The 21156-nt window shown below is 39.6% G+C and overlaps 1 protein-coding gene across 1 annotated transcript in view; it reads left to right on the top strand.

Moving 5' to 3' along the window:
- Positions 1-254: 254 nt before the first annotated feature.
- Positions 255-21156, top strand: part of LOC136862145 (cAMP and cAMP-inhibited cGMP 3',5'-cyclic phosphodiesterase 10A-like) — a 422768-nt gene continuing 401866 nt past the window's right edge. The window contains exon 1 of the mRNA XM_068226202.1: positions 255-558. Coding sequence (XP_068082303.1) covers positions 255-558 — 304 coding nt within the window. The remainder of the gene's footprint in view (positions 559-21156) is intronic.

Here is a 21156-nt window from a genome sequence, read left to right as displayed (position 1 = left end):
GACTTAGCTTATAGAACAAGTTATCATGCTTTCTGCAATGAAATCTCATTCACTGATCCAGTTGTAATAAAGTAATAATTGCGTACATTATTGATTAAGGTAACAGTGTGCAAATTTATTAATTATGAATATGTTTATCTAACTGATAGTTCTGTACTCAGTTGTATAAATAGCAAACATATGCATTTTCATTATTTACTATCATTACAGCAGAGGCCACAACATCAAAGCCTGCTGAAGATACTACTCCCAAAATGACATTAAAAACAGAACGCATCCCCGCTCCATATCTTCGTAAAACAAAAAAGGATACATATGACATAAGCACACTAACAGCCGACAAGGCAACTCGCCGAGTGTTAGCACCCTATGTGCGCTCACTTAGACGAAGCCAGCGAATATCAACAGCTAAACCAGAGAGGGGAGTTAGTTTGTATTTACAAAAGAAACCAAGTTCACTTTTTCGAAATTTATCTGAATTTCTCTTAGATATTATTGATCTCCCTTCACTTCTCCATGAAACGGCAGAAGTGTTGAAATCTGTAACAAAGTCGATTGGTAAGTTCTATTCTTAATGATATGTTTAGAATATACAATTTTCAAGTGGATTTTAGTTTCTTCCAAAAGATATGTAAAAACAATAATTCAAAACTGTATAAAAAAACTTATGTCCAATATATATGCTTAGACGCTTGGTGAACCAGGGTGGGATATTTCCATCCAGCGTAACAGAGTAAGGCAAAAACTGGACTGAAATCAGTTAACAATGGGAGGATGGAGTGTAAGGTGTCACTTTCAATGCTAATTTCCGCTCTTTTATCACTGCTGGTCAACTTTCTCTAAAATAATTTTCTTTTGACCAGGCAGCCTGCGTGCGGCCTCGTATTGGACTATAAACAGCTGATTGTCTGTTATGAGTAGCGAGCATGCAAGTGAAGGTGAGAAGGGTTGAGAGAAGAGTGAGGGGGTGTAAGGAAGCTGTGCGTATTTGTTGTGGTAGGTTTTACAAAAATGAATTAATGATCTCCTGAAAAAAGAACACTGAAGCTCTCTGATATTTCGTTTAAATTACCATTTGGATTATTTCTTTGGCCTATATTAATAAAGATATTGTAATAGATATTTAATAGAACACCTTTGTTAGCTAATTAAAGAATGGACAAATCTTGTTCTGTTGTTGAAAATGATTGATTAAGATCAGACATGTGGATACTCATGGCCGAGAATCTGTTATGTTTTTTGGCATTGGTGTATTCCTGATAGCGGATAAGAAAACTAAGTCTAGTAGGACCAATGTAAATTGCTTGGCATTGTGTACATCTCAACTTACAGACTCTGGATATTGTAAATTTTGTACTGTTATTAATTGTATGGGGATTATAAAATATGGTAGAATTACTATTAACTGTTTTAAATGCTATATTAATATTTACTTCCACTCACGAAAGTTTTTATTTCTCATTTTAGACTCCAAATCAACAAGTCAAGCCAAAAAATTACAGTTCTGTATTTGGTATTTAACCACATAAGCTTCGTTCCAAGTTAAACATGAGAAAAACGAGGAGTTTCTTTCAGTCTAACTTAAATACTGGTCCATCAATAAGAAAACATCTACAATTTTACAATGCGATAGGAATGAAATAGGACAACCTAAAGTTCATTCAAGCAATAAAATAGTGTATATTATAAACAGTAAACTTGAAAACAGAGGATATGATGATTGCTGCTTCATAATTCACAGTAACATATAATGTGAAAATATGTTTAGTATTAGTATTAGTATGTTTGTTATATTGTAGCACCACATTTTAATGTATATTTTCTCACAACACATCATCTATTTTAGGTAGTATTTATTTTTAGTCATTTTATGGAATATCTTTGATCAGTGTAACTGTGAACCAGCTGAGGATGACTCAATAGGCATCAAAACATGTACTTGTGTAATAATAGAAAAATGCTTTTCCATTAGGTACCCTTAATGTAAAATGTTTTTTCGTAATGTTGTATTGAAAAGTAAATCTTCTCTGCCGATTCCAGTTAAACTACTGTATTTCACTGGTTAAACGTTGTATTAATTTGTTATACACCTTCATGAATGACGCCCGACTTGGCTTACACAGCTTTTTTTAACTTTTCCATGGTCGTGTGCCCTATTTTTCAGTCACAATGAAATCTTACGTATCCTAATATAACTTTTCTTAATTTACATATTATAATCACGTCAGGGCCACCATATGTTTTGTTAAGGGATTAATTCACCAAAATACTGTTAGCCATAAAGATAAGAACTATCATTGATTATACAACAACACAACATAAATCTACATGACTACTGTATATTACAGGTTACTCATTTGTCATCGTCCCATCAAGTATCACCCGTCATAGAGTCCAAGTAATACAAATTGATCTCCAGCCAGTGTCCATCATTTTGAGGCCAGGAGCAAATAAACTTCTTTACCAATTTTTTGTAACATGGAGATTTCACCCATGTATTTCACTGTAGATACTGTGTCTGTCAAATTCTGTTGGATTAACTTAGTTGACTTATTTATTTTATTGTTTACACTGTATTCACACTGTATTTTAAACAGGGTATTGGAGTCAATAGATTCATATACATTTCGTATTTATTTACAGTATTTACAGTAAAGGGTACTCAAACATGCACGTCAATACACAGTGAACTCCCTCTGGTGGCAATGCAGGCATGTATTTGCACATGCAAACGAACATAAAGGTGCCGAATGGCATCCTGCAATAGACTGTCCCAAGCATCTTGCACCTTTTAATGCAATTCGGCAATGGTTCTTGCAGGCTCTGGAGAACGCGTAAGTTCCCACTGCATCATGTCCCATATATGTTCAATTGTCGAGAGATCCAGTGATCTTGATGGCCAGGGCAGTTCTTGTGCACCACGTAGAGTACATTGCGTCGTAGCAGCTGTATGTGAACGTGTATTGTCCTGCTGAAAGATCACATCACCTTCCTGTCGAAGAAATGGCAGTAGGATGGGGATAACAACCTGTGCATTGGTTGTTACCCTGCAGAAACACCAACTGTGACCAACTGACGGCCTCCCACGCCATGAAGCCTAGGGTGGCACCTGGGTGTCTAGGGCGAATGCACTCTGGAATAGGCCGCTCATCAGGTCTACGCCGTACACGTGTACATCTATCATTTGCGTACATGCACGCAGAACCTACTCTCATCACTAATAATAATCGTATGGCCTCAGCTACCATGTGCAGACATTTCAATTTGACGCCATCTGGCTGTCTGCTCATCAATTTTGACGTTCCGTTTTACTCTAGGTCCACTAGATGGCAGACCGAGTAAACCGAAACTCTCTTGGGCGTCTATGGCTGAGATTTTAATGAATTTTGTCGGGTAAACATCAAGTGTGTCACCAGAGATCTTTTACATACCAACATTGTACGACATGGTGTGTCAAATGGACTTTTTCCGCCCTTCAGAAATCCGACTACCTCTGCCGGGTTTGAACCCGCCATCTTGGGATCCGGAGGCCGACACTCTACCACTGATCCACAGAGGCAGCTGAAGACAACAGAATGCCATTCTCCTCTCCAGTCGACTGTTTCGTGACAGGAGAGTAGCTGTGCGTGGCAGTGTCGTGGTAGCTGGCCAGAGGCACACGGGATTATAATCCTGCTGCAAGGAGATGGTTCTCAATGGTCCTTGGTGACACAGCAGTTACAACATGTGACCGGATTTCTTTTCTGGATGATGTTCGTTCGGCCACCGCTGCTCACACAGTGCGTCGATCTTGACCTGCGTCTGTACTATGTGGATGTCTGGAGCCCGGCCTATGGGCGTGAGAATTCTCCACAGACTACTGCTGAAAGCAGCAACATGCCACTGATACATTGTGTCGAACATGTGCAGCAATCCGTTGATAAGTCCGTCCAGCTTCCTGCAGGCCCAAAATGCTACTCCGTTGAAATGACTGTAGTTGATGAACAGGAGCACGTACTCATCAGCGGGGCATCGTTGTATCCTAGAATGAATGTTGCAAACACTGTTCACCTCTAACCTCAGCAGAGTTACTGCCTGCAGAGTCAAAACAGAATTCGCACAGACATCTCCTGAGCACAATCTGATCGCCGATGTCCATGACAAATGAATCACTAACACAACAACCTCTCACTGAACACAGTCCTTGAGTATGTTTCTTTTTTCTTTCTTTTCCAGCAGTGTATTTGCATAAATGGAGTTTTCACTGAAACAAAAAGGAAATCAAATATTTTCCAACATGACATCAGTTCACAAATTGTGATTGACCATGAGGATCCTAAATTCTAATTTAAAGCGAAATTGTTAGAAAGGTACATACTACTCTACAGAATAAAATAACCCACAATATTGTGAATAGCACAAATCAGAATATGTAAAATGCTGTGACATTTTATAATAGATATGGAGATTTAGGATGCTGACTGAGTCTTTTGTGTTACTTACCCAATTCCTCCATGAGGAATGGGTGGCTACGTTTCTAGAAAACATAACTCAGAGAAGTAGGCGAAGCGTTATCTGATCCTGTAGTGATAAAGAAAGGGGTCCCGTAGGGCAGTGTTATTCGACCTTTATATTTTCTTACATATATATGATATGAGTAAAGATTGAGAATCACAAATAAGGTTATTTGCGGATGATGTTATACTGTATAGAGTAGTAAATGAGGTACAAGATTGTGAGCGACTGCAGGGGGACTTAAACAGTGTAGTGAGATGAACAGCAGACAATGGTATGAATGTAAATAGGATGAAAAGTCAATTTGTATGTTTCACCAAGAGGAAAAATTCTGTCAGTTTTCATTATTGTGTTGATGGGGTGATTGTTCTTGATGGTGAACAATGTAAGTATCCAGGTGTTAATATAAGGAATGATCTTCAATGGGCTAATCATATTAATGAAGTAGTTAAGAAAGGTTACAGATCTCTTCACATGGTTATGAGAGTAGTTAGGGCTTGTAATAAAAATGTAAAAGAGAGGGCATATAAGTCTCTGGTAAGACCGCAGTTAGAATATGGCTCCAGTGTATGGGACCCGCACCAGGACTACTTGATACAAGAACTGGAGAAAATTCAAAGGAAAGCAGCACGATTTCTTCTGGGTGATTTCCGACAAAGGAGTAGTGTTACTAAAATGTTGCAACATTTGGGCTGTGAAGACTTGGGAGTAAGGAGATGAGATGCTCGACTGTGTGGTATGTTTTGAGCCGTCAGTGGTGAATTGGCGTGGAATGAATCAGTAGAAGAATACACTTGAGTGGAGCTTTTAAAAGAAGGAAAGATGATATGAAGATAAAGTTGGAATTCAAGAGCACAGATTGGGGCAAATATTCATTTATCGGACAAGGAGTAAGGGATTGGAATAAAATATCAAGGAAAATGTTCGATAAATTTCCAACTTCGTTGAGAATGTTTAAGAAAAAGCTAGGTAACAAATTATCAATAAATGTAAATATGAGGTAAACAATTGTTAGGGAATCTTTTACCTGGATAACTGCCTTAAATGTAGATCATTGATGACTGATTTGATGTTAGCTCCAAGTGTACTGGGTTACTCTGCCTCTGCCTCGATGATGATGATGATGATGATGATGATGATGATGATGACGATTGTACCATGAGTAAGGCCTCTCCATGAAGACAAATTATTGCCTTCTCCTACTGTGCAACCATCTCTAGTAAAAATTAAGAACTTTGTGAAATCATAGACATTTTTTCCTCTGATGACTAGATGTCTCTGATATCTATGTTTTATACAACCTTGGGTTCAGGTCCCATTACTAGTCATAGAGAATGTTTGTAATATGGATGATAAACAAACTCTTGACTTTGTATTGTTTTATTTTAATTTTCCAAAGTTTTCAAAACTGTCATTAAATTAATCCACTTGTCAAGAGGGTTGATATTAAGTTTATTTACCTATCATAATTGTTTCGGGGTTACCCATGGAGCAGAAAGAGGTGAAAGAAGGTGCCGGGGTGAATGGGTCTATCTACAATGTCAAGAATTGAATTTAAATCTTAAACTGAAGGTTATATTTTCAGAATTTCAAACTTAACAATTGTGTCATGACAATAATCATCAAACAAGATAGGGAAAAATATCCAATATTCAGAAACTTAACACTTTGGGCTTTAAGCCCCTAGATTTACAATTTTACAAAAGGAAGGGGAATCATTTAATGGGGGGCAGAAATCCCCTAATTCAAGAGCACTTGCTCCCAAAATCACAATATCTAGCCTCCCAAAGGCACACTTTACAGTTACAAAACTTGGGAAAGAGCTAACCGGCTCTCAGTTTCTTACTGCCTCACCAAGGCAACATCAACTTACAAACACTGGCCTCTCAAGGCACAACTTGCGATATAAAACGGATTAATACCCACCCTACGGGGGCCTTCATAGGAAAGGAATAGGTTAAATAACTGGCCCAAACACAAAATGAATGGAGGCATACCCTGCACTCCAAGATAATAAACACTAAAAACCTAAAGGGCTCTAGGCCGATGAAACAGGGGCTATTTCCAAATTACGGAGGTGACTCGTATAGAATTTACATTACCACATTACTGAATTAAAACAGTCATGAAACGTAGTCACCTTAAACCAAGATGAAGGGGGAGCTCAAGAGGGTACATCACTTTCTATCACCGATTTACAGTTAAGATTTATGAAATTTTTACATTAGCCGGCAAAAAGTTGCATGTCTAGAAAAGAAGATTACATAGTTAACGATTCGGACGTTTCCCTCGGGTTAAACTGCGCAGTTAATAAGAAAGAATGATGTTATTTGGTGATTACTTTGTAGATGTACTGCTGACTGATGAAAGAGACTGCCCGCCTCCTCTTTTGATACACACACTCAGTAAGGTGACGATCAATTGGCCATGAGACGTGAAAAGCGGCAGTTTATAAACCCTCAGGGAAGGTTCGAGATCATTCAAGATAAATCAGGACACGCCCTCGTGATTTTATTGGTTAAACACAAAGTGAAGAAGAAATACGGGATTGCTTGGAAATTAATTACAAAAATTAGTGATTGGCTAGATTCAAAACTGGCGGAAAGAAAAGGGGGAATTGCCAACCCAAAAATAAATGAACATCATTCAGTTACAAAACCCTAGAAATACAAAACTTTTAAAATAATTTCTTTCACTTTGCACCAGGGTCCATGATCATAGTTTTTAGTGGTGTCATCTGTGGAAGAAAGTCCAAACTTCTTGATGAATTTCAAACAAAACGAGTAGAAATTCACTCAGGTTAGGAAACAGCAAAATAACAAAATTACACAATATTTAGGTGGGGACAACTTCTGATTAAAGTTTCAAGTTGGTGTAGTTTCAGTTTCACTGCTTCGCCAATAGAGGAGTTCATTTTAGGCGCTAGTTTGAATGCGCGGTGTTGCGGTGTACCTCTCGGTACAGACTCTCCCCCCAAATGTCCTTCCTTGGGGTGACAGAAGAATTTTGAGAAAACATTTTCAGTGAAGAGAAAAATAATCTAAGTTTTTCTTTTGATAGGTAGAAACTTGTTTAACTCCAGCTTTAGTGTGTCCTTGTTGTTTTAGAGCATTAACAATATGTTGATAGTTTTGACGGCAAGACCTGCCGCCGCTGCCGATACCCAGTTGAGGTCGCCCGGACCCCTCAAATACCCTCAGATACACTTCTCCCGCTACTATGAGAGGGGGTAGTCGTGGTGATGGTTGCCGCAGATAAGAAGTATATGTACAGTCCCCAGATGAGTTGGCGGTAGGGACACCGCACTTCAGCCTTTGCCGGGAGATGGACTCCGGCACGCCGTTCACAAGGAGCCTTCATGGGAGTGGAGTGGGTCCGTACCCCACTTCAGTTGCAGGACGGCTGCGAACGGCTGAGGGGGTCACTGAAACAGTAAGATCTAGGCGACAGAGAAGTGTTGTTGCAGACTTGAGAGTACGATGCTTTTTGGTGATTCAGAGGGGCGGGCGGCATGGAAAGTTCTTTAGTGCCAATAGTGCGGAGATGCAGGAGACGGGGGCTTGGTAATGGCCCCTAAGGAATTGACGGCAGGAAAACCAGAGGGGAAGATCGTACATACAGATCATATACAATATATATTAACATAATCGTGGCAAAAGGCCTCGACTAACAACAAAAAAAAAACAATATAACCTTCAAACTCCTGCTAAAATTTAGCGGCTAACGAAAATAGCAAATCAATTATACAGATTTTACCTGAGAGAGGTGGACTCTAAAGATCCTCTCTGTAGCTGTATTGCTTACTAATAAGTTAACAGGTGTCAAAAAATCCAATATAATGCATGACCCATGAAATCTGGGGGCAAGCTTGCCCCCGGGAGCAAAGTTTCTAACCATGACTTGATCTACGACTTTTAAATTGGTGGGTCTCCGTCCACGATCATATCTTTCCCTAACTTTTTCGTGGGATACTTTAAGATTGGCCTTAGCCTTCTTCCATAGATCTCTAATATTATCGGGAAATATTGTCTCTGGTAAGATATCATTGAGTGATCAAAGGTTAGAGAGCGGCGTGTTAGGCACAAATTTAAACATCAGAGAAGCTGGAGTGAACTTGTGATATTCATGAACCGCCGAATTTAAAGCAAAGGCCAAACAATGCAGGGATGTATCCCACCTGGAATGATCTTCATGATGAAACGCAATTGGAGCAGATCTAAGATTACGATTGACCCGCTCAGCTAGAGATGGTTGAGGTTAAAACGCCGATGTAGATACATGTGATATAGACAGATCAAAACAGAATTTACGGAAGAGATTGGATGTAAATGCTTTGTCATTATCAGAAACTATATATTGACATGGACCAAAGGTAGCAAATAATGTATTTAAACAAGAAATGGTGGACTGACCTGTAGCCAGCTTAGTCGGAAATAACCAGGGAAACCTAGTGAAACCATCTCCACACACTAAAATGAATTTGTTAATGTTAATGTTATTTGCTTTACGTCCCACTAACTACTTTTTAAGGTCTTCTGAGACGCCGAGGTGACGGAATTTTGTCCCGCAGGAGTTCTTTAACGTGCCAGTAAATCTACCGACACGAGGCTGTCGTATTTGAGCACCTTCAAATACCACCGGACTGAGCCAGGATCGAACCTGCCAAGTTGGAGTTAGAAGGCCAGCGCCTTAACCGTCTGAGCCACTCAGCCCGGCAAAATGAATTTGTTGGCATTCCCCTTTGACTGGGGGAAGGGTCCGACGTAGTCTATATAGAGCCGTTCCGTGGGGCGCGACGCTTGATGAGAAGATAATAGACCTTGCTTAGTGGACAAGGTGGGTTTACTAAGCAAACAAGATTTACAAGCCTTTACCAATTCACGAATTTCACCATCCATACCTTTCCAAATAAACATCTCTCGGATCTTTTCTCGAGTTTTGAAGATGCTTAAATGCCCCCCTAATGGGGTCTCATGATAATACTTGAAGATCATAAGCAGAAGAACAGCAGAAACCACTACTTTCATCTTCTGATCATGCCTCGATGGGCAACATAAAATCCCGTTCCTCAACACATAAGGGACGACATGTTCCCCAGAGAAACAATAATAATAGGGGCCAGCACAGGATTTTCACGTTGATATTTTTCAATATCCCTGAACTACATGGGGCCATCAGTTAGAATGGCATTAATGCCCGAAGGTATGGGCACGGGAAGAAAGGAACTATCTTCCAATTCGGAGGTCTCCACATCATTAGTGAACATGCGGCTTAGTCCATCCGCCACAACATTTTCAGATTATCTTATATGCCTACAATCAAACTGGAAGGCAGAAATCCTGATGGCCCAACCGACTATACGACCAGTACGACGCGGCCTAGCTAAGATCCAACTTAAAGCTTGATTATCTGTTTCCAGGTCGAATTTGACGTGTTCCAGATAGAGGTGGAACTTCTGTAATGCAAATAAAACAGTCAATCCTTCCAGTTCATAGATGGAATATTTGGCCTCTTGGGCCGACAGTCTCCTAGATGCATAGGCGGTGGGTCGCCTTCCGAGTTCAGTTTCCTGAAGAAGCACAGCAGCCACCGCCGATGACGAGGCGTCGGTTTGATGCAGCATGTCTGCCTTTTACCCGGAGGCCCCAGGATCGAATTTCTTCAAGAAATCGGGTATAGCAAGGACAGGGGCATTGCAAAGAGCTAATTTCAGGTCTTCAAAAGCGGCTTGTTGAGACGGCCCCCACTCAAATTTGACGCCTTTCCTACAAAGTAAGTTCAAGGGCTCCGCTCTGTTAGTGAAGTTGGGAATAAATTTCCTGAAGAAATTCACCATGCCGATGAACCTGGCAATACCTTTGATGTCCTTAGTAGGATTGAAATCACGGATGGCCTGTGTTCTGGAATGATCGATAGAAACACCATCGGGCGACTCACTATGCCCTAGGAATGACATGGATGGTTTAGCAAAAGCTACCTTAGATGACTTCACAGTCAACCCGGCCTTACGAAGGCGAGTGAGTACTTCAGATGATCTAGGTGTTCTTCAAAGGTCTCAAAAAATACAACGACATCATCAAGATAATGATACAAGTATTCAAATATGATGTCGGAGAAGACCCTATCTAGTAGTCTAGTGAGCACGGCTGCCTCCGTGGGGAGTCCGAAAGGCACACGGTTGTACTCCAAGTTCCAATCCGTGGCAAAAGCAGTTAGATGTTTCGATTCTTCAGCTAGAGGTATCTGGTTTTACGCCTGGTTAAAGTCTTAGATGGTGAAGAACTTAGCTTTCCGAAACCATGAAAAACAAGGGTGAAGGTCGGAAAGAGGCACAGATTGTAACACCACCTTCCTATTTAACGCCCTATAGTCAATCACAGGTCTGAAGCCAACTTGGGGTTTCGGCACCAGGAAAATGGGCGATGAATACGCCGACTTAGACCGTCGAATAATGCCATCCTTTAGCATTTGGTCAATGATCTCTTTTAGAGCCTTCATTTTAGGTGGAGACAGCCTATAAGGTGGAAACGTAACTGGGATCGAATCCGTAACCTCAATCTTGCATTCAATGAGGTCAGTAACACCAAGAGAATCGGAAAATACATCTGGAAACGACTGACACAACTTACGAATACTATCAGCCTGCTCCTCAGGTAGATGTCTAAGGTCTAACAACATCTCATCCTGGGTAGGCGAAACAGATGAGCATGACACATGATTAAACTTAAGCAAAGGAATTTTACAGTTACTAGCAAATTTGAAAGTGCACGTCTTGCTCTGAATGTCGAGCACTAGACCGGTATGAGACGTGAAGTCTGATCCTAATATTATGGGCCAAGCCAAGTGCTTAGCCACAAACAGTTTTATTTTCCAAGTAAATTTAAAAATACGAATTTTGGTGAATATTGAACCTAAAATTTCTAAGGGAGAGGAATTAGCCGAAACGCAATGGACAGAAGCCGAACAATAATTAGAAAATTTACAGACAGACTTTAATTTCGAATACCATTCACACAAAATAATGGAACAAACACTCCCTGAGTCTAATAGAGCGGTAACGGGTTCACTATTTAACTCAATTTTAAGAAAAGGTATCAATGCCGGGGTCTTCGCCGCAATCCTAAGGCATTCTTTAGGACCTTCAAATGCGGGGTTAGAAGAACTTCTACACTGTTTCGAGCTTTCGGTGGGTTTTACGCGGCCTGAGCCTTGGGAAGATGAATTTGCCGACTCAGCCGATGACACTAGTCACATTCGATTATTCGAGTTGGTGGAGGTTGCAACAGAAGTTGAGCAGGAGGGGGTGCTATTGGCATTAGGGCAATTTTTGGTGAAATGAGTAAAAGAGCCGCATTTGAAACATCCTTGTGACGACCCTGCTCCATTCTTTGTCCGAGTGTATTTAATCCAAGGGCACTTGTTATGGAGATGATCCGTCGACCCACAAGCGTAGCATTTGCGGGTGGTGAATGTCCGGCGGGGACACTTAAGGTGTCGACATACCTAACTCCTTCGTCTGAGACTGCCATAGCCTCTAATTCAGCAAAGGTTTGATGACGCGACGCGAAACACAGATATGACCTATAGGGTGGGGAAATGCCTTCAACAATTGTCTGCATGATTTGATCTTCAGGGAAATGAAGAGCGAATACCCTGGTGTAGAACTTAATGTCCTGAATGAAGTCTGTGAGATTTTCATCCAGTCGCTGGACTCTGTAATAGTACTTTTGAATTAAGGAAGACATGGCTTGAGCCGGAATGAAGTTAGCTAACAGGTGGGCGTGGAATTCATCTATAGAAGATTGTTCAGCTACTGCTTTGACTATTTTATCCGAGAGAACACCTATGGAGTAAGGGTAAATAATTTGAAGAATTTGAGAGTGAGAGAGGGAAAACACTTGTGCGTGACCTTGAAATGCAACTAAAAATCTTAAAAATGAAATGACCTCGTTAGTAGAATTTATAGAAAACTTATAAATTCCCCTAAGCAACATAGCCAAAGGATGAGGCAAACTACTGAACCCAGGTGACATAACTGGTAACGGCCTAGAAGGTTGAGAATTCTCCGACACAGCATTATTTAAAAAGAAAGGTGGAATTGAGGTACGACGATCAGACTCGTTTTCTAATGGGGCAGAAGTTTGTTGAGTTGCCACAGATTTCCTACTTTCTCTGCCCTTGGAAAAATCCTCCTCACTTATAATGTTTATCGCAGGGGCTTGGTTGGTTTTGGGACTAGCTGCCCCAGACAACAATTGACTAACTCTGTTTGACATTTTAGAAAGGTGTTCAACAGGATTACTTGCCTCCTTACCATGATCTTCCTTTAATTTTAGAGACAATAGATCGCTCACCCTGTTATAAAAATGGAACAATCTTGCCTACACTCTCTTAAGATGATTAGGAGATGGATCATTCACTTCAAGGAACTAACTACAGATGCTAACTCAGTGGTGTAATCAGTGACATTGGAGAGAGCCTCATCAATTCCTTTTCCCCAAAAATTGGGATACTAATAGGTTATTCCAATGATTCTTTAAGCTTGGTGGTATCTGCCGCAACCGTGCCTCCAGACTGAACATTCCTAATCATTAATCCATAAATCAATTCCTCCTTGTGCAAGTAGTCAGGATGGATGGTTTTGCGAGGGCCAGACATGATAAAAGGAAATTTACAAATTTAGAGAAAAATTCCAGCGACTGAGAAAATTCTTAGAGTTCGACACGGATACTGTGTTTTGCCATCAAAACGGCTTAAATTGAGACCCATTCAACCACCGTCTGCTACCACTTGTTACAGGGTTACCCATAGAGCAGTAACAGGTGAAAGAAGGTGCCGGGGTGAATGGGTCTAACTACAATGTCAAGAATTGAATTTAAAATTTAAACTGAAGGTTATATTTTCAGAATTTCAAACTTAACAATTTTTTCATGACAGCATTACAGGTACAAGTAGCAATCATCAAACAAGATAGGGGAAAATACCGAAGATTCAGAAACTTAACACTTTTGGCTTTAAGACCCTAGTTTTACAATTTTACAAAAGGAAGAGGAATTATTTAATGAGGGGCAGAAATCCCCTAATTCAAGAGCACTTGCTCCCAAAATCACAATATCTACACTCCCAATGGCACACTTTACAGTTACAAAACTTGGAAAAGAGCTAACCGGCTCTCAGTTTCTTACTGCCTCATCAAGGCAGCATCAACTTACAAACACTGGCCTCTCAAGGCACAATTTGCGATATGAAAACTGATTTATACAGGGGTATTTAATACCCACCCTACGGGGGCCTTCATAGAAAAGGAACAGGTTAAATAACTGGCCCAAACACAAAATGAATGGAGGCATATCCTGCACTCCAAGATAATAAACACTAAAATCCTAAAGGGCTCTAGGCCGGTGAAACAGGGGCTATTTCCAAATTACTGAGGTGACTCGTATAGAATTTACATTACCACATTACCGAATGAAAAACAGTTATGAAACGTAGTCACCTTAAACCAAGATGAAGGGGGAGCTCAAGAGGGTACATCACTCTCTATCACAGATTTACAGTTAAAGATATATGAAATTTTTACATTAGCCGGAAGAAAGTTACATGTTTAGAAAAGAAGGTTACATAGTTAACGATTCGGAACTTTCCCTCGGGTTAAACTGTGGATTTAGGAAGAAAAAAAGATGTCATGTGGCGATTACCTTGCAGATGTACTGCTGACCGATGAAAGAGACCGCCCGCCTCCTGCTTTGATACACACACTCAGTAAGACGATCAATTGGCCAAGAGACGTGAAAAGCGGCTGTTTATAAACCCTCAGGAAAGGTTCGAGATCATTCAAGATGAATCAGAACACGCCCTCTTGATTTTATTGGTTAAACACGAAGTGAATAAGAAATACGGGATTGCTTGGAAATTAATTACAAAAATTAGGGATTTGCTAGATTCAAAACTGGCGGAAAGAAAAGGAGGAATTGCCAACCCAAAAATAAATGAACATCATTCAGTTACAAAACCCTAGAAATACAAAACTTCTTTAAATCATAAGTTCTTTCACTTCGCACCAGGTTGCATGATCATAGATTTTAGTGGTGTCATCTGTGGAAGAAAGTCCAAACTTCTTGATGAATGTCAAACAAAACAAGTAGAAATTCACTCAGGTTAGGAAACAGCACAATAACAAAATTACACAATATTTAGGTGGTGACATCTTCTGATTGAAGTTCCAAGTTGGTGTAGTTTCAGTTTCACTGTTTCGCCAATAGAGGAGTTCATTTTAGGAGCTAGTTTGAAGCGTTGCGGTGTACCTGCTGGTACAATCATCATTTTTATTATAATCTCTTGGGCCAATCCAAGGGGGGGTTTACTAAAAACATCTAGATTGTTCTGCTGAACCCCTATATAAGAGGTGAATTTTTGAGCATAAACTGTCTAACCTTGTGGCAGCCTTATTATGTGTTCTCCGTGATGTAGGATAGAGGAATTTGGATTGTTGGATTGTTGGATGCGCTTGTGAATGGTTGGCTGTTGGGAGAGCTCCTGAATTTTTGTAGTGGAAAAGTAGTTAAAATCAATTGACATTATTTAAATTTTGTGTGTGTGTGTTCCATTTAGTGCTATTTATATATTGGTGTTTAGTGCTTGTTGGTAGAAATTGAGATTGTAAGGACACGGAGTCTTGAACTACTTTTCTTTACTATTTAAGGTTTTTTGTTTGTTGAAGTTGGTAACATATGTACATAGCAACAAGCGTGTTAATCTTGTTTAATGATGAGTTGTTAATAGTGTCAGTGTAAACATTTAAAGTAATAAAAGGTCTAGGTGGACGTGAATATTATATTGGACCACATCCAGACAATAATATTAACAAGAGTGGTACATATTGGTGACCCCGACGTGATCTAGAGAAGATATGGCGAATAACGAAAGCGTGCCCGAAGATCGACCAGAAGCAAATAAGGTTAGCGTAAAAATTCCACATTTTAGGACAGAGAGACCGGAAATTTGGTTTTATCAAGTGGAGGCTCAATTTAGTATTTGTAAAATTAAGGCAGAAGAAACTAAATTTAACCATTTAGTGTCTCAACTAGATCCTAAATATATAGAAAATATATGGGACATTATTAAGGGTACTCGTTGGCTAAGGAACGACTATTAAATATATTTAAGGAAAGTGAGGATAAACGCATTAAGAGACTAGTTACTGGAATTGAGTTAGGAGAACAGAAGCCTAGTCAGTTATTGCGCAAAATGCAAGCTTTAGCCGGAGTAGATGTGTCGGATAAGGTCTTAAAAACTCTGTGGTTAGAGAAACTCCCTGATTCCATTAAGAACATTTTGATTGTTAGTGATGAAGGACTTGATAAAGTGGCTATCATGGCCGATAAAATAATGGAAATGAATCCCCGTCATGAATCATATTCAGTTAAACATGATGACCGGGAACAACATCCTGCCTTCCCTGTTACGATGGACGACATCATGGCTCGAATTTCGGGACTGGAGGAACAAATATCTTCATTATCCATCGGTCATCAGAGTAGATCTCAGCATAGGGGTGAACATCGCCGTCGTAGCAATAGCCGTAGTAAATCCAGGAAGAGGTTTAACCACGGAGGCAAATATTGCTACTACCATTTTCGATTTGGGCGCTACTGTAAACCAGAAAAATGTACTCCTCCATGTAGTTGGTCAGGTCAGGGAAACGGGAAATCGCAGCTGAATTAGCGGCGAATTCGGCTGCTCAAGTCAGTAGTCGCAAAACTCGCCTATTTGTCACGGACAAAAAATCGGGATTGCAATTTTTAGTGGACAGTGGGGCTGATGTCTCAGGTGGTACCAGCTACACCGAAATCTAAAATTGATTTAAGTTATAAATTATATGCTGCTAACGGGACCGAAATTCCTACATCCGGAATTGAACTACGTACTATTGATTTAGGACTGCGACGCAATTTCCAGTGGCCATTTATTGTAGCAAAGGTCAATAAGGCCATATTGGGAGCTGATTTCCTGAGTAAATTCCAGTTATTAGTGGACGTGCGCAACAAGAGATTGATAGATTGTGTAACCAAGCTCTGCACTGAGGGTGAAGTTATGCCAATCTCAGAAGAAAATGCTGTCAGTTCTAAGAGTCAAAACATTAAATTTTCAGATCTATTGTTGTAGTACCCATATATAGCTAAGCCGAATTTAATTCCTGGTGAAATTAAGCATGATATCAAACATCATATTACCACTGAAGGTCCACCCGTGTTTTCTAGGGCTAGACAGCTAGATCCAAAACGTATGGAAGAGACAAAACAAGAATTCAAATTCATGATAGACAATGGAATTATTAGGCCATCTAAATCCTCATGGGCTAGTCCTCTTCACATGGTTCCCAAAAAGGACGGCACAGTACGCCCATGTGGTGATTATAGGCGATTAAATGAAAGAACAGTTCCAGACCGTTACCCTGTTCCCAGGATATAAGATTTCCACTGTATCCTGCAAGGCAAGAAAATATTTTCCAAAATTGATCTATTCAAAGCATACTTTCAGATACCTATAGCTGAAGAAGATAAGCCTAAGACTGCTATCATCACACCGTTTGGACTATATGAATTTAACGTTATGAGTTTTGGCCTTCGAAATGCACCTTCAACATTTCAGCGATTTATAAATGAAGTTCTGTATGGACTGGATTTCGCGTTCCCGTACGTGGATGATATTTTAATTGCATCAGCCAGTATAGAAGAGCACAAGTCACATCTACAACTAGTCCTGGAACGACTTTCTAGGTATGGACTTCGTATCAATATCTCAAAGTCAGTATTTGGAGTAAATGAATTAGGCTTCCTTGGATATTGGATAACACCAGAGGGCTCTCGTCCTCTACCTCAGAAAGTGCAAGCAATTCTGGATTACAAGTTACCTGACAAAATCCATGACCTCCGTACGTTTCTTGGTGTAGTCAACTACTACAGACGTTACCTGAAAGACGCTGCACAAACTCAAGCCGTTCTGAACGACTACCTTAAGGGAGCAAGAAAGAAGGACAATAGACCTATTCAGTGGACTGAAGAAGCGAAGAAAATGTTTGAAAAGTGTAAATATGGTATCGCAAATGCAGCATTATTAGCTTTTCCTAACCCTGACCTGCCTCTAGCACTGTTCACTGATGCATCAGATTTTGCGGTTGGTTCTGTACTCCAGCAATTGGAAAATGGAAGTTGGAGACCGATTTCATTCTTTTCACAGAAGCTGGGTCAGTCACAGAAGGTTTATAGTACCTACGACCGAGAATTGTTGGGAATTTATCTTTCTGTAAAGAAGTTCAAACATCTACTGGAGGATAGAAACTTTATTATCTTCACTGACCACAAGCCGCTCACGTTTGCTTTCAAGCAAAGAAACGAAAAGGCACCTCCCAGGCAGATGAGACAACTGCAGTACATATCGCAGTTTTCAACCGGTATTCGCCATGTCAGTGGTCAAGACAACAGTGTTGCTGACGCATTATCTAGAGTTGATGAAGTATCAATAATGGACTATAACAACATCGCTAAAAGCCAGCTTCAAGATGAAGAATTGCAGCAACTTCGGAATGACAATAAATCCCTACATTTTAAGCAATATCAGCTTCCATCAGGAGCAAAGCTTTGGTGCGACACTTCCACTGCAAATATCAGACCTTACATTCCGAAGCCATTTCGTCGCCAAACATTTCTGCATTTACATGGTTTCGCTCATCCTGGAATAAAGACTACAGTGAAGATGCTAACTACTCGATTTATTTGGCCTAGCGTAAGAAGTGATGCACGACAATGGGCTAGATCCTGTATCAGCTGCCAGAAAACAAAGACCACTCGACATACTAAATCGCAACTTGAACAATATGAGGAGCCTGATGATCGCTTCTGTGTTGTACACATTGACCTCATCGGACCACTGCCACCCTCCAATGTCATGACCTACTGTTTAACCTGTATTGACCGCTTCACTTCCTGGATGGAAGTTATCCCCCTTGAAGATGCAACAGCGAAAAAGTGTCAAAAGCATTCTACCATCACTGGATTGCAAGATTGGGCGTTTCGTTACGTGTAATCACTGATCGAGGAGCACAGTTCAGATCTCAATTGTTTCAAAACTTGGCTATAATTTGTGGGGTAAAACTTCAGTATACTACACCATATCATCCCCAGTGTAATGGCAAAGTAGAGAGACTGCATAGGACTCTGAAGTCAGCTATCAAGGCCCATAATACCACTAAATGGACAGAAATCTTACTTACTGTCTTACTAGGATTGCAGACCTCGCTTCGAGAAACGTCAAGCCACTCAATTGCACAGATGGTATATGGGAAAACTATCAAACTTCCAGGTGAATTTTTTGAGGAACCAACAGCCAAAATTGATCCTGATACGTTTGCATCTGATTTACAAGAGCAAATGCTAAAGCTAAAACCCAGTATACATACAGGCACCACATCAAGATCAGTGTTTGTTCCAAAAGATTTACAGACCTGTACTATGTATTTCTAAGATGTGATAGGGTCAGAAAACCCTTAGAATCCACTTATGAGGGCCCTTTCCCTGTTATAACACGGCACGACAAATATTTCACCATTAAGATTAAGGGAAAACTTGCTAATCTATCAGTGGACAGACTGAAACCAGCTTACCTGTTGCAGGAACAAGATGGTTCATCTGAGAGCAACCCTATACATTTTCCAAAGGACACCCAACCTCAACACACTGTTGATAAGTCAGCATCAACCACCAGAGTGTCAAAGTCAGGCAGAACAATAAAATTTCCTGCTCGCTTCTTAGAGCAATTTGTTCATTTTAAGAATTAGTGACTAGTATCATCAAGAATTAAAAAAAAACATTATTGTGTTATGTGTATTTATTTTTGTTTTTTTACAGACGATCTCCTCACTATCATGAACTATAATTTGTTCGTAACACAGTTACTGGAGGGGGAATAGTGTAAGGACACGGAGTCTTGAACTACTTTTCTTTACTATTTAAGGTTTCTTGTTTGTTGAAGTTGGTAACATATGTACATAGCAACAAGCGTGTTAATCTTGTTTAATGATGAATTGTTAATAGTGTCAGTGTAAACATTTAAAGTACCGTAATAAAAGGTCTAGGTGGACGTGAATATTATATTGGACCACATCCAGACAATAATATTAACAAGAGTGGTACAAAATTAATGTTATTTATTTCAATTTTATAACAAGTAATTCATTTGGTGTTCAGTAGATTATGTTTTCTAGGTTAAATAGGCTAGCTAGGTGTACTTTGTTTCGAATTTAGGTTTAGGAAATACTTTAGGTAATAATAATAACTTTCAAAGCAATATTTTAAAATATCTGTAGGTTCGTTGGTATAATACTTACAAAGGCAGATTATCATAAGGAGTTGTAACACGATAAGCCTGTAAACGTTGATTTAACGTGAAGTTAAAGAGAATTCACGGTAATTTCACTGGATAATTACGGTACTTAACAGTTTTTTGGATTGTTGACGATTGTTGCTTTACTTCCCTGTCATAATATAGTGGATCTTTGCCATTCCTTACCATCTTTAAAGGTACAAACCTATTTTCACTTTCCTCAACAATTGCTTTAAACCCATCCCAGAGTCTGTTTACCACGTTTTCTACCGATCATAGTTACTTATTAAAAACTCCCTCATGCCTGTTTTATCAGCCATATGGTACTGCCTAACAGTCCTAATTTTAATCTTTCTTTCTTTCACATTTATTTTTAATTACCACAAAAACAGCTTCGTGATCACAAATGCCATCTATTACTTCGGTTTCTCTAGAGAGCTCATCTGGTTTTACCAGCACCACGTCCAGAATATTCTTTCGTCTAGTTGGTTCCATCACTTTCTGAATCAGGTGCCCTTCCCATATTCACTTATTTGCCAGTTGTTGGTCATGCTTCCTGTCGTTCACATTGCCTGGCTGTGGAAGTAAGGAGAAATTGAAGGAACTTACTAGAAAATTGAATCTAGCAAAGAAGGCAGCTAAGGATAACATGATTGCAAGCATAATTGGCAGTCATACAAATTTTATTGAAAAATGGAAGGGTATGTATAGGTATTTTAAGGCAGAAACAGGTTCCAAGAAGGACATTGCAGGAATAATTTATGAATAAGGAGAGTGTGTATGTGAGGATCTTCAAAAGTCAGAAGTATTCAATCAGAAGTATGTAAAGATTGTTGGTTATAAGGATAATGTCCAGATAGAGGAGGAGACTAAGGCTAAAGAAGTATTAATATTTACATATTATAACAATGACATTTACAATAAGATACAAAAGTTGAAAACTAGAAAAGCGGCTGGAATTGATCAGATTTCTGGGGATATACTAAAGACAATGGGTTGGGATATAGTACCATATCTGAAGTACTTATTTGACTATTGTTTGGTCGGTGGAGCTATACCAGATGAATGGAGAGTTGCTATAGTAGCCCCTGTGTATAAAGGAAATGGTGATAGACATAAACTGAAAATTACAGGCCAGTAAGTTTGAAATTAGAGTTGATACCTACATTTCTCAAATCTTTAGAAAGAAAAAGTCATCCCTATTCAAAATCTAATACCACTCAGAAGAAAGTGAACAGCATATGGTTGAAAAATGAAATTAAACTATTATACAAGGAGAAA

Source organism: Anabrus simplex, chromosome 1 (assembly GCF_040414725.1).
Source record: "Anabrus simplex isolate iqAnaSimp1 chromosome 1, ASM4041472v1, whole genome shotgun sequence".
Taxonomy (NCBI): Eukaryota; Metazoa; Arthropoda; class Insecta; order Orthoptera; family Tettigoniidae; genus Anabrus; species Anabrus simplex.
Note: the sequence above shows the minus strand (reverse complement) of the source record. Positions and strands in the feature narration are given on the sequence as shown.